This window comes from Marmota flaviventris, chromosome 5 (genome assembly GCF_047511675.1).
Source record: "Marmota flaviventris isolate mMarFla1 chromosome 5, mMarFla1.hap1, whole genome shotgun sequence".
In the NCBI taxonomy this organism is placed as follows: Eukaryota; Metazoa; Chordata; class Mammalia; order Rodentia; family Sciuridae; genus Marmota; species Marmota flaviventris.
The window spans coordinates 60,668,074-60,683,667 of NC_092502.1; the positions used below are offsets into that span (position 1 = coordinate 60,668,074).

At 37.7% G+C, this 15,594-nt stretch overlaps 1 protein-coding gene across 1 annotated transcript; it reads right to left on the reverse strand.

Moving 5' to 3' along the window:
• Positions 1 to 13,307: 13,307 nt before the first annotated feature.
• LOC139705907 (cuticle collagen 2C-like) lies at positions 13,308 to 14,161 on the reverse strand. Its single transcript, XM_071612798.1, has 2 exons — positions 14,132 to 14,161; positions 13,308 to 13,793 (listed from the first exon to the last, which is right to left on the reverse strand). Exons 1-2 carry the CDS (start codon positions 14,159 to 14,161, stop codon positions 13,308 to 13,310), a joined length of 516 nt encoding a protein of 171 aa, XP_071468899.1.
• Between the last annotated feature and the right edge of the window lie 1,433 nt (positions 14,162 to 15,594).

The following is a 15,594-nucleotide window of genomic DNA, read 5'->3' on the forward strand; positions in this document are numbered from 1 at the left end:
ACAGGTGAAAACGAACTAATTATATGGAGTAAATATTACCTTAAAAATGCTGGCTGAGGCAGGGCAAGTCACTGATTTGGGACAATAATTGGATTATGATTTGTAAACTTACGTGAAGACAAATGTATGCACTAGAAGGGCATGGAATGTGTTGCCTCTCCCAGGGAGCCCCAAAGCCAGGAGGTTCATAACCCCAGGCAACTTGGATGGCAGCCAATGCCAGCAGCCAGAAAGTCTCACAAAGTATTACCTGCCCCAAGGGGACATGCCAACTCCCTGCACAGGTGGAGCCCCAGAAGGCCAGGCCAGCAAAATGAAAGGGAAAAATGATACATGGATCAAAAGCGAGGATGCCACGGGTGGAATTTTGCGACCCGAGAGTGCACAGATGAAGAGCAAGGACACAACTTGGCCGAGTTTTCCTTTAGTCCCTTCCATCATGATGACCTTCCTGGTGAGCCGCAGCCTCAAGCCCCTCCCCCACCCTGCACCCCCCATGCTCTCAAGCAGGCAAAGAAGGAAAACAACTAGCCTTTTTTAATTCTACAGCTCTCCGCTACATTTTTTCTTTTTACTTCCTCAATTAAAAGCTGAATTTGAACCAGCAACCTTCTGCCTATAACCATTATGCCAAATACTCCCTCTTGAAATCTGATTCTCCGCCGGGGTTGACAAAGTGTAATTCACTGTCTTACCAACAGGTTGTATTAAGGAATTTTCTCATTCTCTCCCACTCTTTCAATAATTAAATTATCTATCCAAAATTAAACAAAGGATTTGAAGGTTTAATTATACTTTTTAATGGATTATTTTTTGCCTTTTAGGGATAATATCAGGGGTAAATCTGGCAATTTTTAGGTTAAGAAGCTGGCAATCTGAAATATTTTATTTCAGTATTCTCGTAATTGTCAGATCACAAACCTGGCTTAGCTATCAAAGCAGACCTGCCTTATAATTAAATCAAATAAAAATTTAATTAACTGTGCCTTAAATTCCTAAACAAGTTAAATCAAATAAAAGCTTTAATAAGTATGTGTACCACTTCTTACAACCTTTTGAGCTCCACTTACAAGAGTTATTAAAATTTTTTCTTTTTGTTTGTCTGATTTGTAAATGTGTATATACAATGGTTATATTTACATTATGACTACATTACATGATATCAAAATTGACATAAATTAATGAGTGCACTCATAATTTAAAATTAAAATAAAAAATGGATCTAAATGCCTTTAATTCATGTGATTTAATAAGGTTTAATTTAAACTGGATAATCATATGAAAATAAATATGCCTTTAAAATTATTAATGCAAATTTTTCCAGCTGGTTAAATATTTAATAAAGTTGCTAATTTCTTTAATATTTAAAACTTATGTCCATTTACTTCTAACAATTTTCTTCAACAGGAAAGATAACTAATATTGTTATCTATATTTGCTTGATGTCCTAAATTTTACAGTTAAGAATAAGTAAATTAAATTTAAGGTAAATGGAATTAATTATATAAATATTACAGGAGATACTTATTTAACAGGAGCAATTGCCAGCATCTCATTGTGGGGGGTTCTTATTTCTGCCAAGAAGGGTGTAAGCCACCCTAAAACTTAAAGTCTCAAATAATTAGTGAAGAACAAAACACAAATATTCAGAAATATATTTATAAAAGTGAAGACCTTGATAGATCTAGTCCACATGGTGCTGAAACTAGACACAGAAAAGATGGCTCTGGTGGTTTATTTAAGGGAGTATATCAAAGGCAGGGGTAAGGTTTCAAGGGCAGAGTCTTACTTCCTGATGTCTTGCATTCAGCAGGTTGATTGACATCTTGGCAGGTCACACCCATCTCAAGTGCTGTGTTGGCCACCACAGAGTAGGATAGAAATTCACACTGTCCCTGGACAATTGACCAGAGAAAATGTCCAGTGGTAATTCCCAGACACCAGATGTTTCTATCCACTAGACTGCAGTGCACAGTGACCCACATGCAACCATGGATGGCTCATGACGTTAATTGATCTACAAAGTTAAAATGCTGTTAAATAGAACATTAAATACTCTTAACTCCTTGAATTCCATTGGGTAACATACTTAAACATTATTGGTGTTTTCATAAATTGTTAAAAAAAAAAAGAAGAAAGATTTAAAATTGCATTATGTCATCACTGAAAACAAGGTTAGTAAGAGTTAAGTCCCAACAAGTATAATTCTGTATACAAAGGCGTCCAAAGTTTTAACTGCATTTCAATTACAGATTTCATCTTATTGAAATGAAGTAATGTGTCTAAATTCAGAAATTTACAAGGGTTGTTTCAGAATGTGAACAAAAATAGGGGTCAACAGATAGGAAAGAGGAATTAGAAGGTTCTAGGTATAAAACTATATTTAGTAGAAGGAAAAGACAGTGTTTATGGATTAAAACTTTTAGTGTGGTGAAATACAAGAAAGTTTGAGTGCTAACAACATGGTATAAATAAAGAACTAAGTTGATTTTATATATATAAACAATCAGTTAAAGCTACTTTCTCTAAGATCAAATATTGATGTGCTGATGTGAACCAAAGTTGAATTTATGCACTGAAATGAAAGAACTTCTTAAAACATTAAACTACTCAAAACATTGTGTCTGTTAAGTTTTATTCTTTAGAACAATTAGTCTTAAAGAAATTAAGGCTTATACAAATTTCATTAAACAATAACTATTATTTTAAAGTACCACCTTAACATTCCAGATTTTAAATTTTTCTTTAAAAGCTAAACTTGATTAATATGAAAATATCTATGTAATAACAATTATTAAGTTGTCATATATCAATTGTATCTCTTATTTCCCAAATATATGTCTTTAAAGTATAAGGCTTAAAAGAACATTTTACCAAGCTGATGCTCTCCAAACTAAAGTTTTTACAACAATGATCTGTTACCAACTTATATAATAATAACAAATTAATTGGAAATTTAATTATGTCATTTAATATTTTATAATTAAATAAGTATGCTATAAAATTTTATGTTGCTCTATACTCTGAGGAGTAAACTTAACTATATTTCTAAAAGGCAATTAAGAGACACTAACTTATTTAAAGGTTAGCAATATAAAATATAAAAATATTTTGATACCTTCCCTCAAGAAAGGGTTAAAAGTTCTGTTGTCTGTTTAATGTTTCAAATATAATATTAAATTCTGTTAACTAACTTATATTGATCAAAAAATTAATTATATATAAAAAATGTATAGAATAATATTCAAATAAGAAACTAAGATTAGTTTCAAAATTAAAACACCTTACCTAACTTTTGTCAAGAGACCCATTTAGAAAGATTAAGAAGTATACATAGAATCTCTTAAAATTCTACTATGCATAGATAACTACTATTAACATCTAGCACATAGCCTTTTCTATGCATGTATTTGTTTTCTATGCATGTATTTATAGATATGCATATTTTATGAACATAGAATCATTAATATTATTTTCCAAACTCATAAAATTATTTAAATTACACATAATTAATATTATTTTACAATATCATTGTTAATGCCAGATTTTTTAATCATATAGTTCATTTGTCCAAAACCCTATGATGAGTATTTAAATTATTTTTCCTATCTAAAAACAGCTATTAATAATATTCATACAGCTTTATCTCTATACATTAAAAAAAAAAAATCTTAGCATAAACTTCTTAAAATATCATTGCTAAATCAATGGTATATAAAGTTCTAAAACTTTTTAAATAATTTACTAATTGCTGTCCTATATTTGAATATTTGAAGTTGCTCATTCCCCATACTTGGATCAACACTATATTTGGTGATAATGAAAATTTTACCTAAATGGTAGGTAAAAAGCTATTTATTCTTTTATTTCATTTTATTATTATTACTAATAGATGGAAGAATTTTTCCCTGCGCTCCCTAAACATATGTAGTTCTTATTTTTTTCAAGGTATCTATTCATATCTTCTGTGTTCCTTATAAAAATCACCTCTCTTCAAAGTCTGCCTCTCATCTCATTCCAGGTTGAGATAATCATTTATTATACAACTTGCTATATTACTCATATTAAAATTATTATATATAACTAAAGATTTAAAATTATACAAATTTATATTCCTTAACACATAGCTATTATAATAATTAAATATATTTTACTCTTGTTAATTTTATATTTTCCTTACGAACCTTACAACTATTGTTTGTTAATGCCTTACACAAGTACCAATTCTAATATAACAATTTAAGATAATAAGGCTATTACCAATAAGACAAACAAGTTGTAAAACTGACTGTCAGTATCTACAATGACCCCATTTTATAATTCTGTTGCTCAGCCTATTACTAGAGACAAAATCAAATCATACATTTGGTAAAAACTAGGCTTTTTTTTTACTGTAATGCCCTCTTCAGCTTAATAACATTGACTTTAATGATCTCACATGCTTACCAAGTAATTTTACTAATTTTTTTGTCCAAATAAAAATATTTACTAAGTCACTTCTTATTGTTTAAATACTTGTAGGATATTAGGTTAATTAGGAATTTAAGGTTAATGATGCTCCTGTTTATATCTTCTTTCTTCAATTTTAAATAATAATAAAAAACAGAACCATACATATCCCCAATACATTTCACAAAATTATTTCAATTAAATATCACAAAATTATTTTTGAAGAATTTTTTACATTGTGATATTAAAAGTCTCACTGCTGGACTGGAGCTGTAGCTCAGTGGTGGAGTGCTTGCCTTGTGTGTGTGAGGCACTGGGTTTGATCCTCAGAACCACACAAAAATACATTAATAAAATAAAAGTACAGTGTCCATCTACAACTTTAAAAACTTAAAAAAAAAAGTCTCACTGCTGCTGAGCAACATATGGAACAATAGAATAAACCAGATTCCATAATACTACAGAGTAGAGGCTATACTTATATATTTTCAGAAAAACCAACCTATCACTGTGGAGACAACTGAAGAACCTAACACTTCAGCCTGAAGAGATAGCTCAACAACAGGGAGGTAATAAGACTCCAACTATGATGTTTACAGACATGCTTACTTTGTTGAGCTGTCAGGTAAGTAGAGGTCATGAAGAGACTCATTGGACCCATTTCCCAGATCCACCTTTAATGCACCCAGCAATGCTGGCTGGGGAATCCATCCCAGTATTGGGATACTTACATGATGAGATATTTCATAGGTAAACATATTACACTTATTTATGCTGCCAGATTTAATTATACTAGCTACAGTGGAAATGTAACCTATATATTGGTCCCATTTTAAACATGTTGGCTATTTAAAGGTAACTTTTGAGGAAAAGACAGCATAGGGAGGATCTAAACCAGCCAATCATTACTGGCCCTTGGAACTTGAGATTATATGTCCAGACAGTTATTAAAATAAAATTTTCCCATAATCAGCCAGTCATTTCCATGGAATATCCACCAATATGTTACTACCCTAATCATTCTGCAATAGAATTTGGCACCTTTCCTGAATGGATGAAATGTGCAAACACCTTGCTCATGCAACATAAAATCTCTAGAAGTGGTGGATATGGTTTGGATTAATCTTCAAAAATTGGTAAAACACAATTATATCAAGATGTTACTTCCCACAGAAAGTCCAAAGCCAGGAGGGCTTAACATGGCAGCACTGCCACTAAATGTGTTTTGCTTTTACTTTCTCTTGAAAACAATATGCAGGCAACCATGTTTAATTTGAATTTTTAATATAGTAGGAGATCTAAGAAGCTAGGAAAATAATTGAGTTATCTAGAACCATTTTCAAAATACTTTTGGAAAAATAAGATTATATATACAATCATTCTAATTTTTTGAAACTCCATGTGATTCAGACTATTCCCTATTGTTTGGCTGTTACTTTGCCCTCCTAATAACCATGTAAAGGAGACCAAATTAGAGCCCAGCAAACTAATTGATGTTACTCTAGAAAGATTGGTAATTTATCTTTGGCTTTATAGCAGCTATTTCTTATTTGATAATAATTCAGGTTCTATATATCTTAATGTATTCTTTTAGGCTTGTATCTATTCCCATATTCACTATATCTATGGATATAATCTATTCTTTCTCAATGCTATGACCCCTGGAAGTTTTGTTGGTAATTTTCTAACTTTCAGGGAGAATGATATTCAAAAAGATTTCTGGCATTTAATTGTTGCCTCAGATTTTCTCCATCTTACAGATGGCCCCTTACCTAACTTTATAGGCAGGAACTACAAGAAGGGTTCCTGCTGTAGCCTGCAACATTCAATCCTCTTATGCTTTAATTACTGGAAATGTAAGTGTAAGAAAAAAAATGATAGATATTGTGTAAATTGTAAGAAATGTAATTTAACTAAGCTCATTTCTTTTTTTTTTAATTTTATTTTTTTTAATTGGTTGTTCAAAACATTACAAAGCTCATGACATATCATCTTCCATACATTTGATTCAAATGGGTTATGAACTCCCATTTTTTACCCCAAATACAAGTTGCAGAATCACATCGGTTACACATCCACATTTTTACATAATACCATATTAATGACTGTTGTATTCTGCTACCTTTCCTATCCCCTACTATCCCCCCTCCCCTTCCCTCTCATCTTCCCTCTCTACCCCATCTGCTGTTGTTTAATTCTCTCCCTTGTTTTTTTTTCCCCTTTCCCCTCACAAACTCTTATATGTAATTTTGTGTAACAATGAGGGTCTCCTTCCATTTCCATAGTTTCCCTTCTCTCTCCCTTTCTCTCCCCCCACTCGTCTCTGTTTAATGTTAATCTTTTCCTCATGCTCTTCTTCCCTGTTCTGATCTTAGTTGCTCTCTTTATATCAAAGAAGACATTTGGCATTTGTTTTTTAAGGATTGGCTAGCTTCACTTAGCATAATCTGCTCTAATGCCATCCATTTCCCTGCAAAATCCATGATTTTGTCATTTTTTAGTGCTGTGTAATACTCCATTGTGTATAAATGCCACAGTTTTTTAATCCATTCATCTATTGAAGGGCATCTGGGTTGATTCCAAAGTCTAGCTATTGTGAATTGTGCTGCCATGATCATTGATGTGGCAGTATCCCTATAGTATGCTCTTTTAAGTTCCTCAGGGAATAGACCGAGAAGGGCGATAGCTGGGTCAAATGGTGGTTCCATTCCCAGCTTTCCTAGGAATCTCCATACTGCTTTCCATATTGGCCGCACCAGTTTGCAGTTCCACCAGCAATGTACAAGTGTACCCTTTTCCCCACATCCTCGCCAGCACTTATTGTTGCTTGACTTCATAATGGCTGCCAATCTTACTGGAGTGAGATGGTATCTTAGGGTGGTTTTGATTTGCATTTCTCTGACTGCTAGAGATGGTGAGCATTTTTTCATGTACTTATTGATAGATTGTATGTCCTCCTCTGAGAAGTGTCTGTTCAGGTCCTTGGCCCATTTGTTGATAGGGTTGTTTGTAATCTTGTTGTTTAATTTTTTTGAGTTCTTTGTATATTCTGGATATTAGGGCTCTATCTGAAGTGTGAGGAGTAAAGATTTGTTCCCAGGATGTAGGTTCCCTATTTACCTCTCTTATTGTTTCTCTTGCTGAGAAAAAACTTTTTAGTTTGAGTAAGTCCCATTTGTTGATTCTAGTTATTAACTTTTGTGCTATGGGCGTCCTATTAAGGAATTTGGAGCCCGACCCCACAATGTGTAGATCAGAGCCAACTTTTTCTTCTATCAGGTGCAGAGTCTCTGATTTGATATCTAGCTCCTTGATCCATTTTGAATTAACTTTTGTGCATGGCGAGAGAAAGGGGTTCAGCTTCATTTTGTTGCATATGGATTTCCAGTTTTCCCAGCACCATTTGTTGAAGATGCTATCCTTTCTCCATTGCATGCTTTTAGCGCCTTTATCAAATATAAGAAAGTTGTAATTTTGTGGATTGGTCTCAGTGTCCTCTATTCTGTACCATTGGTCCACCTGCCTGTTTTGGTACCAGTACCATGCTGTTTTTGTTACTATTGCTCTGTAGTACAGTTTGAAATCTGGTATCGCTATACCTCCCGATTCACACTTCCTGCTTAGAATTGCTTTTGCTATTCAGGGTCTTTTGTTTTTCCATATGAATTTCATGATAGCTTTATCTATTTCTACCAGAAATGCCGTTGGGATTTTGATTGGCATTGCGTTGAACCTGTAGAGAACTTTGGGTAATATCGCCATTTTGATGATGTTGGTTCTGCCTATCCATGAACAGGGTACATTTTTCCATCTTCTAAGATCTTCTTCTATCTCTCTCTTTAGGGTTCTGTAGTTTTCATTGTATAAATCTTTCACCTCTTTTGTTAGGTTGATTCCCAAGTATTTTATTTTTTTTGAGGATATTGTGAATGGGGTGGTTTTCCTCATTTCCATTTCAGAAGTTTTGTTACTGATATACAGGAATGCCTTTGATTTATGCGTGTTGATTTTATATCCTGCCACTTTGCTGAATTCATTTATTAGTTCTAGCAGTTTCTTTGTAGACCCTTTTGGGTCTGTTAAATATATTATCATGTCATCCGCAAATAGCGATAATTTAAGTTCTTCTTTTCCTATTTTTATGCCTTTAATTTCTTTTGTCTGTCTAATTGCTCTGGCTAGTATTTCTAGAACTAAATTGAATAGAAGTGGTGATAGAGGGCATCCCTGTCTTGTTCCAGATTTTAGAGGGAATGCCTTCAGTTTTTCTCCATTTAGGATGATGCTAGCCTGAGGTTTAGCATAGATAGCTTTTACAATGTTGAGGTCAGTTCCTGTTATCCCTAGTTTTTCTAGTGTTTTGAACATAAAGGGATGCTGTACTTTGTCAAATGCTTTTTCTGCATCTATCGAGATGATCATATGGTTCTTGTCTTTAAGTCTATTGATGTGGTGAATAGTATTTATTGATTTCCGTATATTGAACCAGCCTTGCATCCCGGGGATGAATCCTACTTGATCATGGTGCACAATTTTTTTGATATGCTTTTGTATTCAATTTGCCAGGATTTTATTGAGAATTTTTGCATCCAAGTTCATTAGAGATATTAGTCTGTAGTTTTCTTTCTTTGAAGTGTCTTTGTCTGGTTTCGGGATCAGGGTGATGTTGGCCTCATAGAATGAATTTGGAAGAGCTCCTTCTTTTTCTATTTCTTGAAATAGCTTGAAAAGTATTGGTATTAATTCTTCTTTGAAGGTTTTGTAAAACTCCGCTGTATACCCATCCGGTCCAGGGCTTTTGTTGGTTGGCAGTCTTTTGATGGCTTCTTCTATTTCTTCCTTTGTTATTGGTCTGTTTAAATTGTGTATGTCTTCCTGACTCAATCTGGGCAGCTCATATGACTTAAGAAATTTATCGATGTCTTCACTGTCTTCTCTTTTATTAGAATATAGGGTTTCAAAATACTTTCTAATTATCTTCTGTATTTCTGTAGTGTCTGTTGTGATATTGCCTTTTTCATCCCGTATGTTAGTGATTTGAGTTTTCTCTCTTCTTCTCTTCGTTAGCATGGCTAAGGGTCTGTCGATCTTATTTATTTTTTCAAAGAACCAACTTTTAGTTTTATCAATTTTTTCAATGGTTTTTTTTTGTTTCAATTTCGTTGATTTCCGCTCTGATTTTAATTATTTCTTGTCTTCTGCTATATTTGCTGTTGTTTTGCTCTTCCTTTTCTAGGGTTTTGAGATGTAGTGTGAGTTCGTTTATTTGTTGGTTTTTTCTTTTTTTGAGGAATGAACTCCAGGAAATGAATTTCCCTCTTAAAACTGCTTTCATTGTGTCCCATAGATTCCAGTATGTTGTGTCTGAATTGTCGTTTATCTCTAAGAATTTTTTGATTTCCTCCTTTATGTCTTCTGTAACCCATTGATCATTCAGTAACATATTGTTTATTTTCCATGTGATGCAGGATTTTTCCTTCCTTCTTTTTTCATTGATTTCCAGTTTCATTCCATTATGATCAGATATGGTGCATGGTATTATCTCCACTCCTTTATATTTACTAAGAGTTGCCATATGGCATAATATATGATCTATCTTTGAGTAAGATCCATGTGCTGCTGAGAAGAACGTGTATCCACTTGATGATGGTTGATATATTCTATATATGTCGGTTAAGTCTAGGTTATTGATTGTGTCATTGAGTTCTATAGTTTCTTTATTCAGCTTTTGTCTGGAAGATCTGTCTAATGGCGAGAGCGGTGTGTTGAAGTCACCCATAATTATTGTGTTGTGGTCAATTTGACTCTTGAACTTGAGGAGAGTTTGTTTTATGAACGTTGCTGCACCATTATTTGGTGCATATAAATTGATAATTGTTATGTCTTGTTGGTGAATAGTTCCTTTTAACAGGATATAGTGTCCTTCTTTATCCCTTTTGATTAACTTAGGTTTGAAGTTGATTTTATTCAATATGAGTATGGCCACTCCTGCTTGCTTCCGAGGGCCATGTTAGTGGTATGATTTTTCCCAACCTTTCACCTTCATCCTGTGTATGTCTTTTCCTATCATATGAGTCTCCTGAAGGCAGCATATTGTTGGATTTGTTTTTTTGATCCAGGTTACCAGCCTGTGTCTCTTGATTGGTGAGTTTAGTCCATTAACATTTAAGGTTACAATTGAAATATGATTTGTACTTCCAGTCATGTTTATTTATTTATTTATTTTAGTTTGGCTAGTTTTTAGTTTTTGGTTGTTTTCCTCCCCCTTTACTGAGATACCTCCTGCTGTTAGTTTTGGGCACTGTTTTTCCATTCCTCTTCTTGTAGAATTTTGCCCCAAATTCTTTGCAGTGCTGGTTTTCTGGCTGCGAAATCTTTTAGCTTTTGTTTATCGTGAAAGATTTTAATTTCATTGTCAAATCTGAAGCTTAATTTTGCTGGATACAGTATTCTTGGTTGGAATCCATTATTTTTCAGTGTTTGAAATACATTGTTCCAGGATCTTCTCGCTTTCAAAGTCTGTGATGAAAAATCAGTCGTTAACCTAATTGGTTTACCCCTGAATGTAATCTGCCTCCTTTCTCTCATAGCTTTTAATATTCTCTCCTTGTTCTGTATGTTGGCTATCTTCATAATTATATGTCTTGGAGTTGGTCTATTACGGTTTTGAATGTTTGGGGTCCTGTAGGCTTCCAGGATTTGGCAATCCATTCCATCTTTCATCTCTGGGAAGTTTTCTAGGATTATTTCATTCAATAGGTTGTCCATTCCTTTGGCTTGAATCTCTGTGCCTTCTTCTATCCCAATGACTCTCAAATTTGGTTTTTTGATGAGATCCCATATCTCTTGGATAGATTGCTCGTGAGATTTAAGCATCTTTTCAGTATTGACTATATTCTTTTCAAGTTGATAAACTTTGTCTTCATTATCTGATGTTCTGACTTCTACTTGATCTAGTCTATTTGTAATATTCTCATTAGCATTTTTAATCTGGTTTATGGTTTCTTGCATTTCGAAAATCACTATTTGGTTTTTTTTTTAAGATCTCTCTCTCCTGGTAAAGCTCGTTCTTTGCAGTTTGAATTTGTTTGTTTAGTTGGTTTTCAAAATATACTTTCAATTCTTGGATTTGCTGTCTCATGTTTTCTCTAAAATTCCATTCCATCTGAGTTAGGTATGCCTTGATTTCTTTCCCTGTCCATATTTCTGATGCTTCTAGGTCCTCCTGTAGATTTAAGTTGTCCTGCATTATCTGTACTCCTTTTTTCCCTGGTTTTTTCATGTTGTTCACGTTACTTTCCAGCTCTGTTTGACTGCTTTGTAACTGCTTTCTCCTATACATTTGTTTTGGCTTTGTTTATATCTGTTGTCTCTCCTTTGTGGTGGGAGATTATGCCTATAGATGTTGGGCTTTATTGTACTTTAGAGCTGATTCATTCAATTTATAAAGAGCTTCCAGATTTTGTATGCATATAGTGATTTGTTTTTTGTTCTTAGGACTTTAGGTTAGGTGCTATGAAGGTATAAGGGTTAGTATGTCTTGGCTACTTTAGAAGATTGCTCTACTGAAGGGGGATGCTAACCGTCAATTGGATCAGGGTGTTGGTAGTAGCTAGGTATTTAGGAGCACTATAGACGGCCTCGAAACATTCACCTGTTTGCATTTAGACAGTTACACGAAATGGAGGACGTAATGCTTGGGATGAAAGTTGGGGGGAAGGGGAAGGAAGGTGCTCTTGAAAAGAAAGAAGGAGGGGGAGTTAGATAGCATAGAGGAGAATGGAAAGAACAATAAAACTTGGAAGGGGAGAGAAAGAGGGAAAAAGGGAGAGAAAAAATAAAATAAAATAAGAAATAAAATTAGGTCTTAGAGATCCATTTTCTTCTCTTCCCGTAGGCAAAGCTGTGCCCTCCGGGCTGAGATTTGCCCTCAATGTGTCAACAGCAATCCCTGTAAGGTGGCTCCTGGGAGCCTCTCAATCCTGTTGGTCCAGAGCCGTTTCACTTCTACGGCCCCTCCTCCCCTTCCTCCTGCCAGCCAGCCAGGTCCTGTGCACCGGAGGAGGTTCTCCAAGGATTTGGTTACACTTTCAGCCCCTCCGAGTGCTCTATTTCCCTAATGACTGAGCACTCTCTCTGTCATTCATCTAAGCCCCAGTGCTGTGGAGCTGTGTTCTGGGAGTCAATAGTTTAATTTTTCTGGACCCCTTTGGTGGGCACACCTTCGGAGTCTGGCAGCTAAGACCATTGGTGTCGCCACTGGTGGTAATGGGAGTTGGGGGTCGAGGATCCCCTCTGCTTCCCTCAGCCCCTACAATCATGACCACTCCGCTGGCAGTAGGAGGAGTTGGGGGTCTGGAGTGTCCTCTGTTTCCCTCCGCCCCTACCGTCACGCCCTCTCAGTTGGCGGTTGGGGGAGTTGGGGGTGGGGAGTCTTCTCTGCTTCCCTCCGCCCCTACAGTCACGCCCACGTCACTGGCAGTATTGGGAGTTGGGGGTCGAGAGTCCTTTGGCCCTTACGGTCACGCCCACGGAGAGATTTTGAAGTTTCCCCGGTGTTTGTATCTGATGCGGGTGGGAGTCACACACCTGCTAAAGTAGATTCCGCTGGGAAGGAATCTCTGTGGCCGAACTTTGGTGACTTCCCCTCTCTGCTGTGGCGGGCCCCTGCCTCCTTGCTGGAGTGTCCGAAGGGAGGGGTGGAACTGGCTTGTCTCTGGTCTGACACAATCTCTGGTTTTAGTTCCCAGTTCGCTATTTCATAAAGGCTTGGTTAGATTTCCTTCACGTCCTCTGGGGGGGGGGGGGGGGAGCCGTTTGCCGGGTGGGCGGGGCCGTTCGCAGTGGGGGCGGGGCCGTTAGCAGAGCCGGGAGGGCACAGGCCGTCTGCCGGGTGGGGACCCTTCTCGCCACACGGGGCGCTGGGGGCCGCCTGCAGAGCCGGCCGGCGCTGGCCGCGGTCGGGGCGCCAGCAGAGCCCGGAGGGCGCGGGCCCCGTTTGCCGGGTGAGCGGGGCCGTTTGCAGAGCCGGGTGGGCAGGGGGCCCTTAGCCATGCGGGCTGGGCGTTAGCAGAGCCGGGAGGGCACAGGCCGTCTGCCGGACCAGGCGGGGACCCTTCTCGCTGCGCGGGCTGCCGGGGGCCACCTGCAGAGCCTAGCCTGCGCTGGCCGGGGTCAGGGCCGCCAGCAGAGCCGGGAGGGCAGGGGGGACCGTTTTCCGGGTGGGCGGGGCCGTTAGCAGAGCCAGGAGGGCGCAGGCCGTTTGCCAGGCCCGGCGGGGACCCTTCTCGCTGCGCCGGCCGCCCGGGGCCACTTGTAGAACCTGGTAGGCAGCGGCCTCGTGGCTAAGAGCCGGGCGGGTGGGGTGGCCGATCACAGAGCGAGCGGGGCCGCCAGGAGAGCCGGGATGGCGGGGCCGTCTGCCGGGCTAGGCGGGGACCCTTCTCGCTGCCCCGGGCCGCCGGGGGCCGCTTGCAGAGCCGGTTGGGCAGTGGCTGCGGGATTGGACCTCTGCGCCCGCGTGGCCGGCCAAGATTCACTTGTCTGGGGCCAACTGTCACCTCTAATATAACTTACTAATTCCTGGCAGGTCTCCTTTCAGCGGAATTTTGCTAGAAGTTCCTCAGTAGGTAGAATGTAGCTGTTTTAATGGGTGTTTCTGATCCGGTTAATGTGGAGATACTGAAAGTGCTGCTTCCTTGCCGGCCGCCATGTTGGATCTCCCCTAAGCTCATTTCTTAATAATTTGGCTCAAAATATTTCCAAAGCCCTATACAGTTATGTAAGTATTGATAAAAAGATTGAAACTAAATGAAATGTTTTAAGAGCTACTATTACAAATATTGGTAATGAATTTTTTACCCTCTAATTTGAGCAAAGGCTTAAATGCCATGCTGACTATAAGTATGTTTGTGTTACTGTAGCCAAATATCAGGCTTCCCAGTGGGATTGGGAAAAAATTTAAAATCATCTAATGGGCATGTGGTATAATGATAATAATATCTTCAACTTTATGGAGATACATCATAGCATCAAGGATATTCAGAAAAGAAGCATCTATCTCATGGACCCTGCATCTCTGGCTGATAAAATACTTTGTGAATTAATTGGCTTTGATCATGGAAACATATTGAAACATTCTGCATGGTACATTATTGGAATAATATGTTTGCTACTAATTATTTTTTATATAATGATAATAGGTTGTCATACCCTCAGAAAAAGGATCTGGGAACTCAAAATAACAGCCCATTACTTGCATTTAAAAAATAAAGAAGATGGATGTGTGGGAAGCCATTCTTGAACTGTGCATGAACTAAAATGATGTTGAATCAATTGGACAGAAAAGCCTGGTATCGGGAAATCCCAGCACCAATCCTGCTGGTTTGAGAATGCCTGGTTCATGTGGCTTCCTACAAAAATGGGGCTCCATCACAAGTTCAGCACAGCACCAGAGATGGGGTGACCCACTGGAGCCACACAATCTCTTAGAGATGGTTGTGGCTTGCCAAAATGCCAATTAACCTATTTACTGCAAGACCCCTGCCACACCAAGAAGCAAGCTCCCAAGACTCCTCCTGCTGAAACATTATCCCTGACAAAGAATTGGTGCCCTTCTTTAGTTGTTCAGTTCCAGCTCCTATCAGAAGTGGAACATCTATCAGGCACTCCCTGCTTTATATTTAATTTTTGGCTCTGTCTCTATTTCTTATTAATTATTTCAGAGTTTTTGTTTCCAAGGAGGCTCACACCTCCTGAACAGGAACCTATCCTGGCAGGGTGCTGGCCACCTCGCACCTTCACTCTTGTTTTTGATGTTTTTGTGAGAAGTCTGTTAAACCTGAAAGGCTATTTGAGAGTTAAATTGATATTGCTAGCTTTCTAGTAAGTGTAGTAATTAATTCCATTGAGAAAATAATCATAGATGATTTTCAAACTCAGAAATCTAATTGAAAAAGTACGTGATGAGTATTTTTATAACTATTGATTCCAATTGGTGGGTGGTACATGGGCTTCTATATCTACACATACACACAACTCTCCCTCACCCTCCCCTCCTTCTCTCTCTCTCTCTCTCTCTCTCTCTCTCTCACACACACACACACACACACACACATTCCCACATGGATTATTTTACTGAACTCC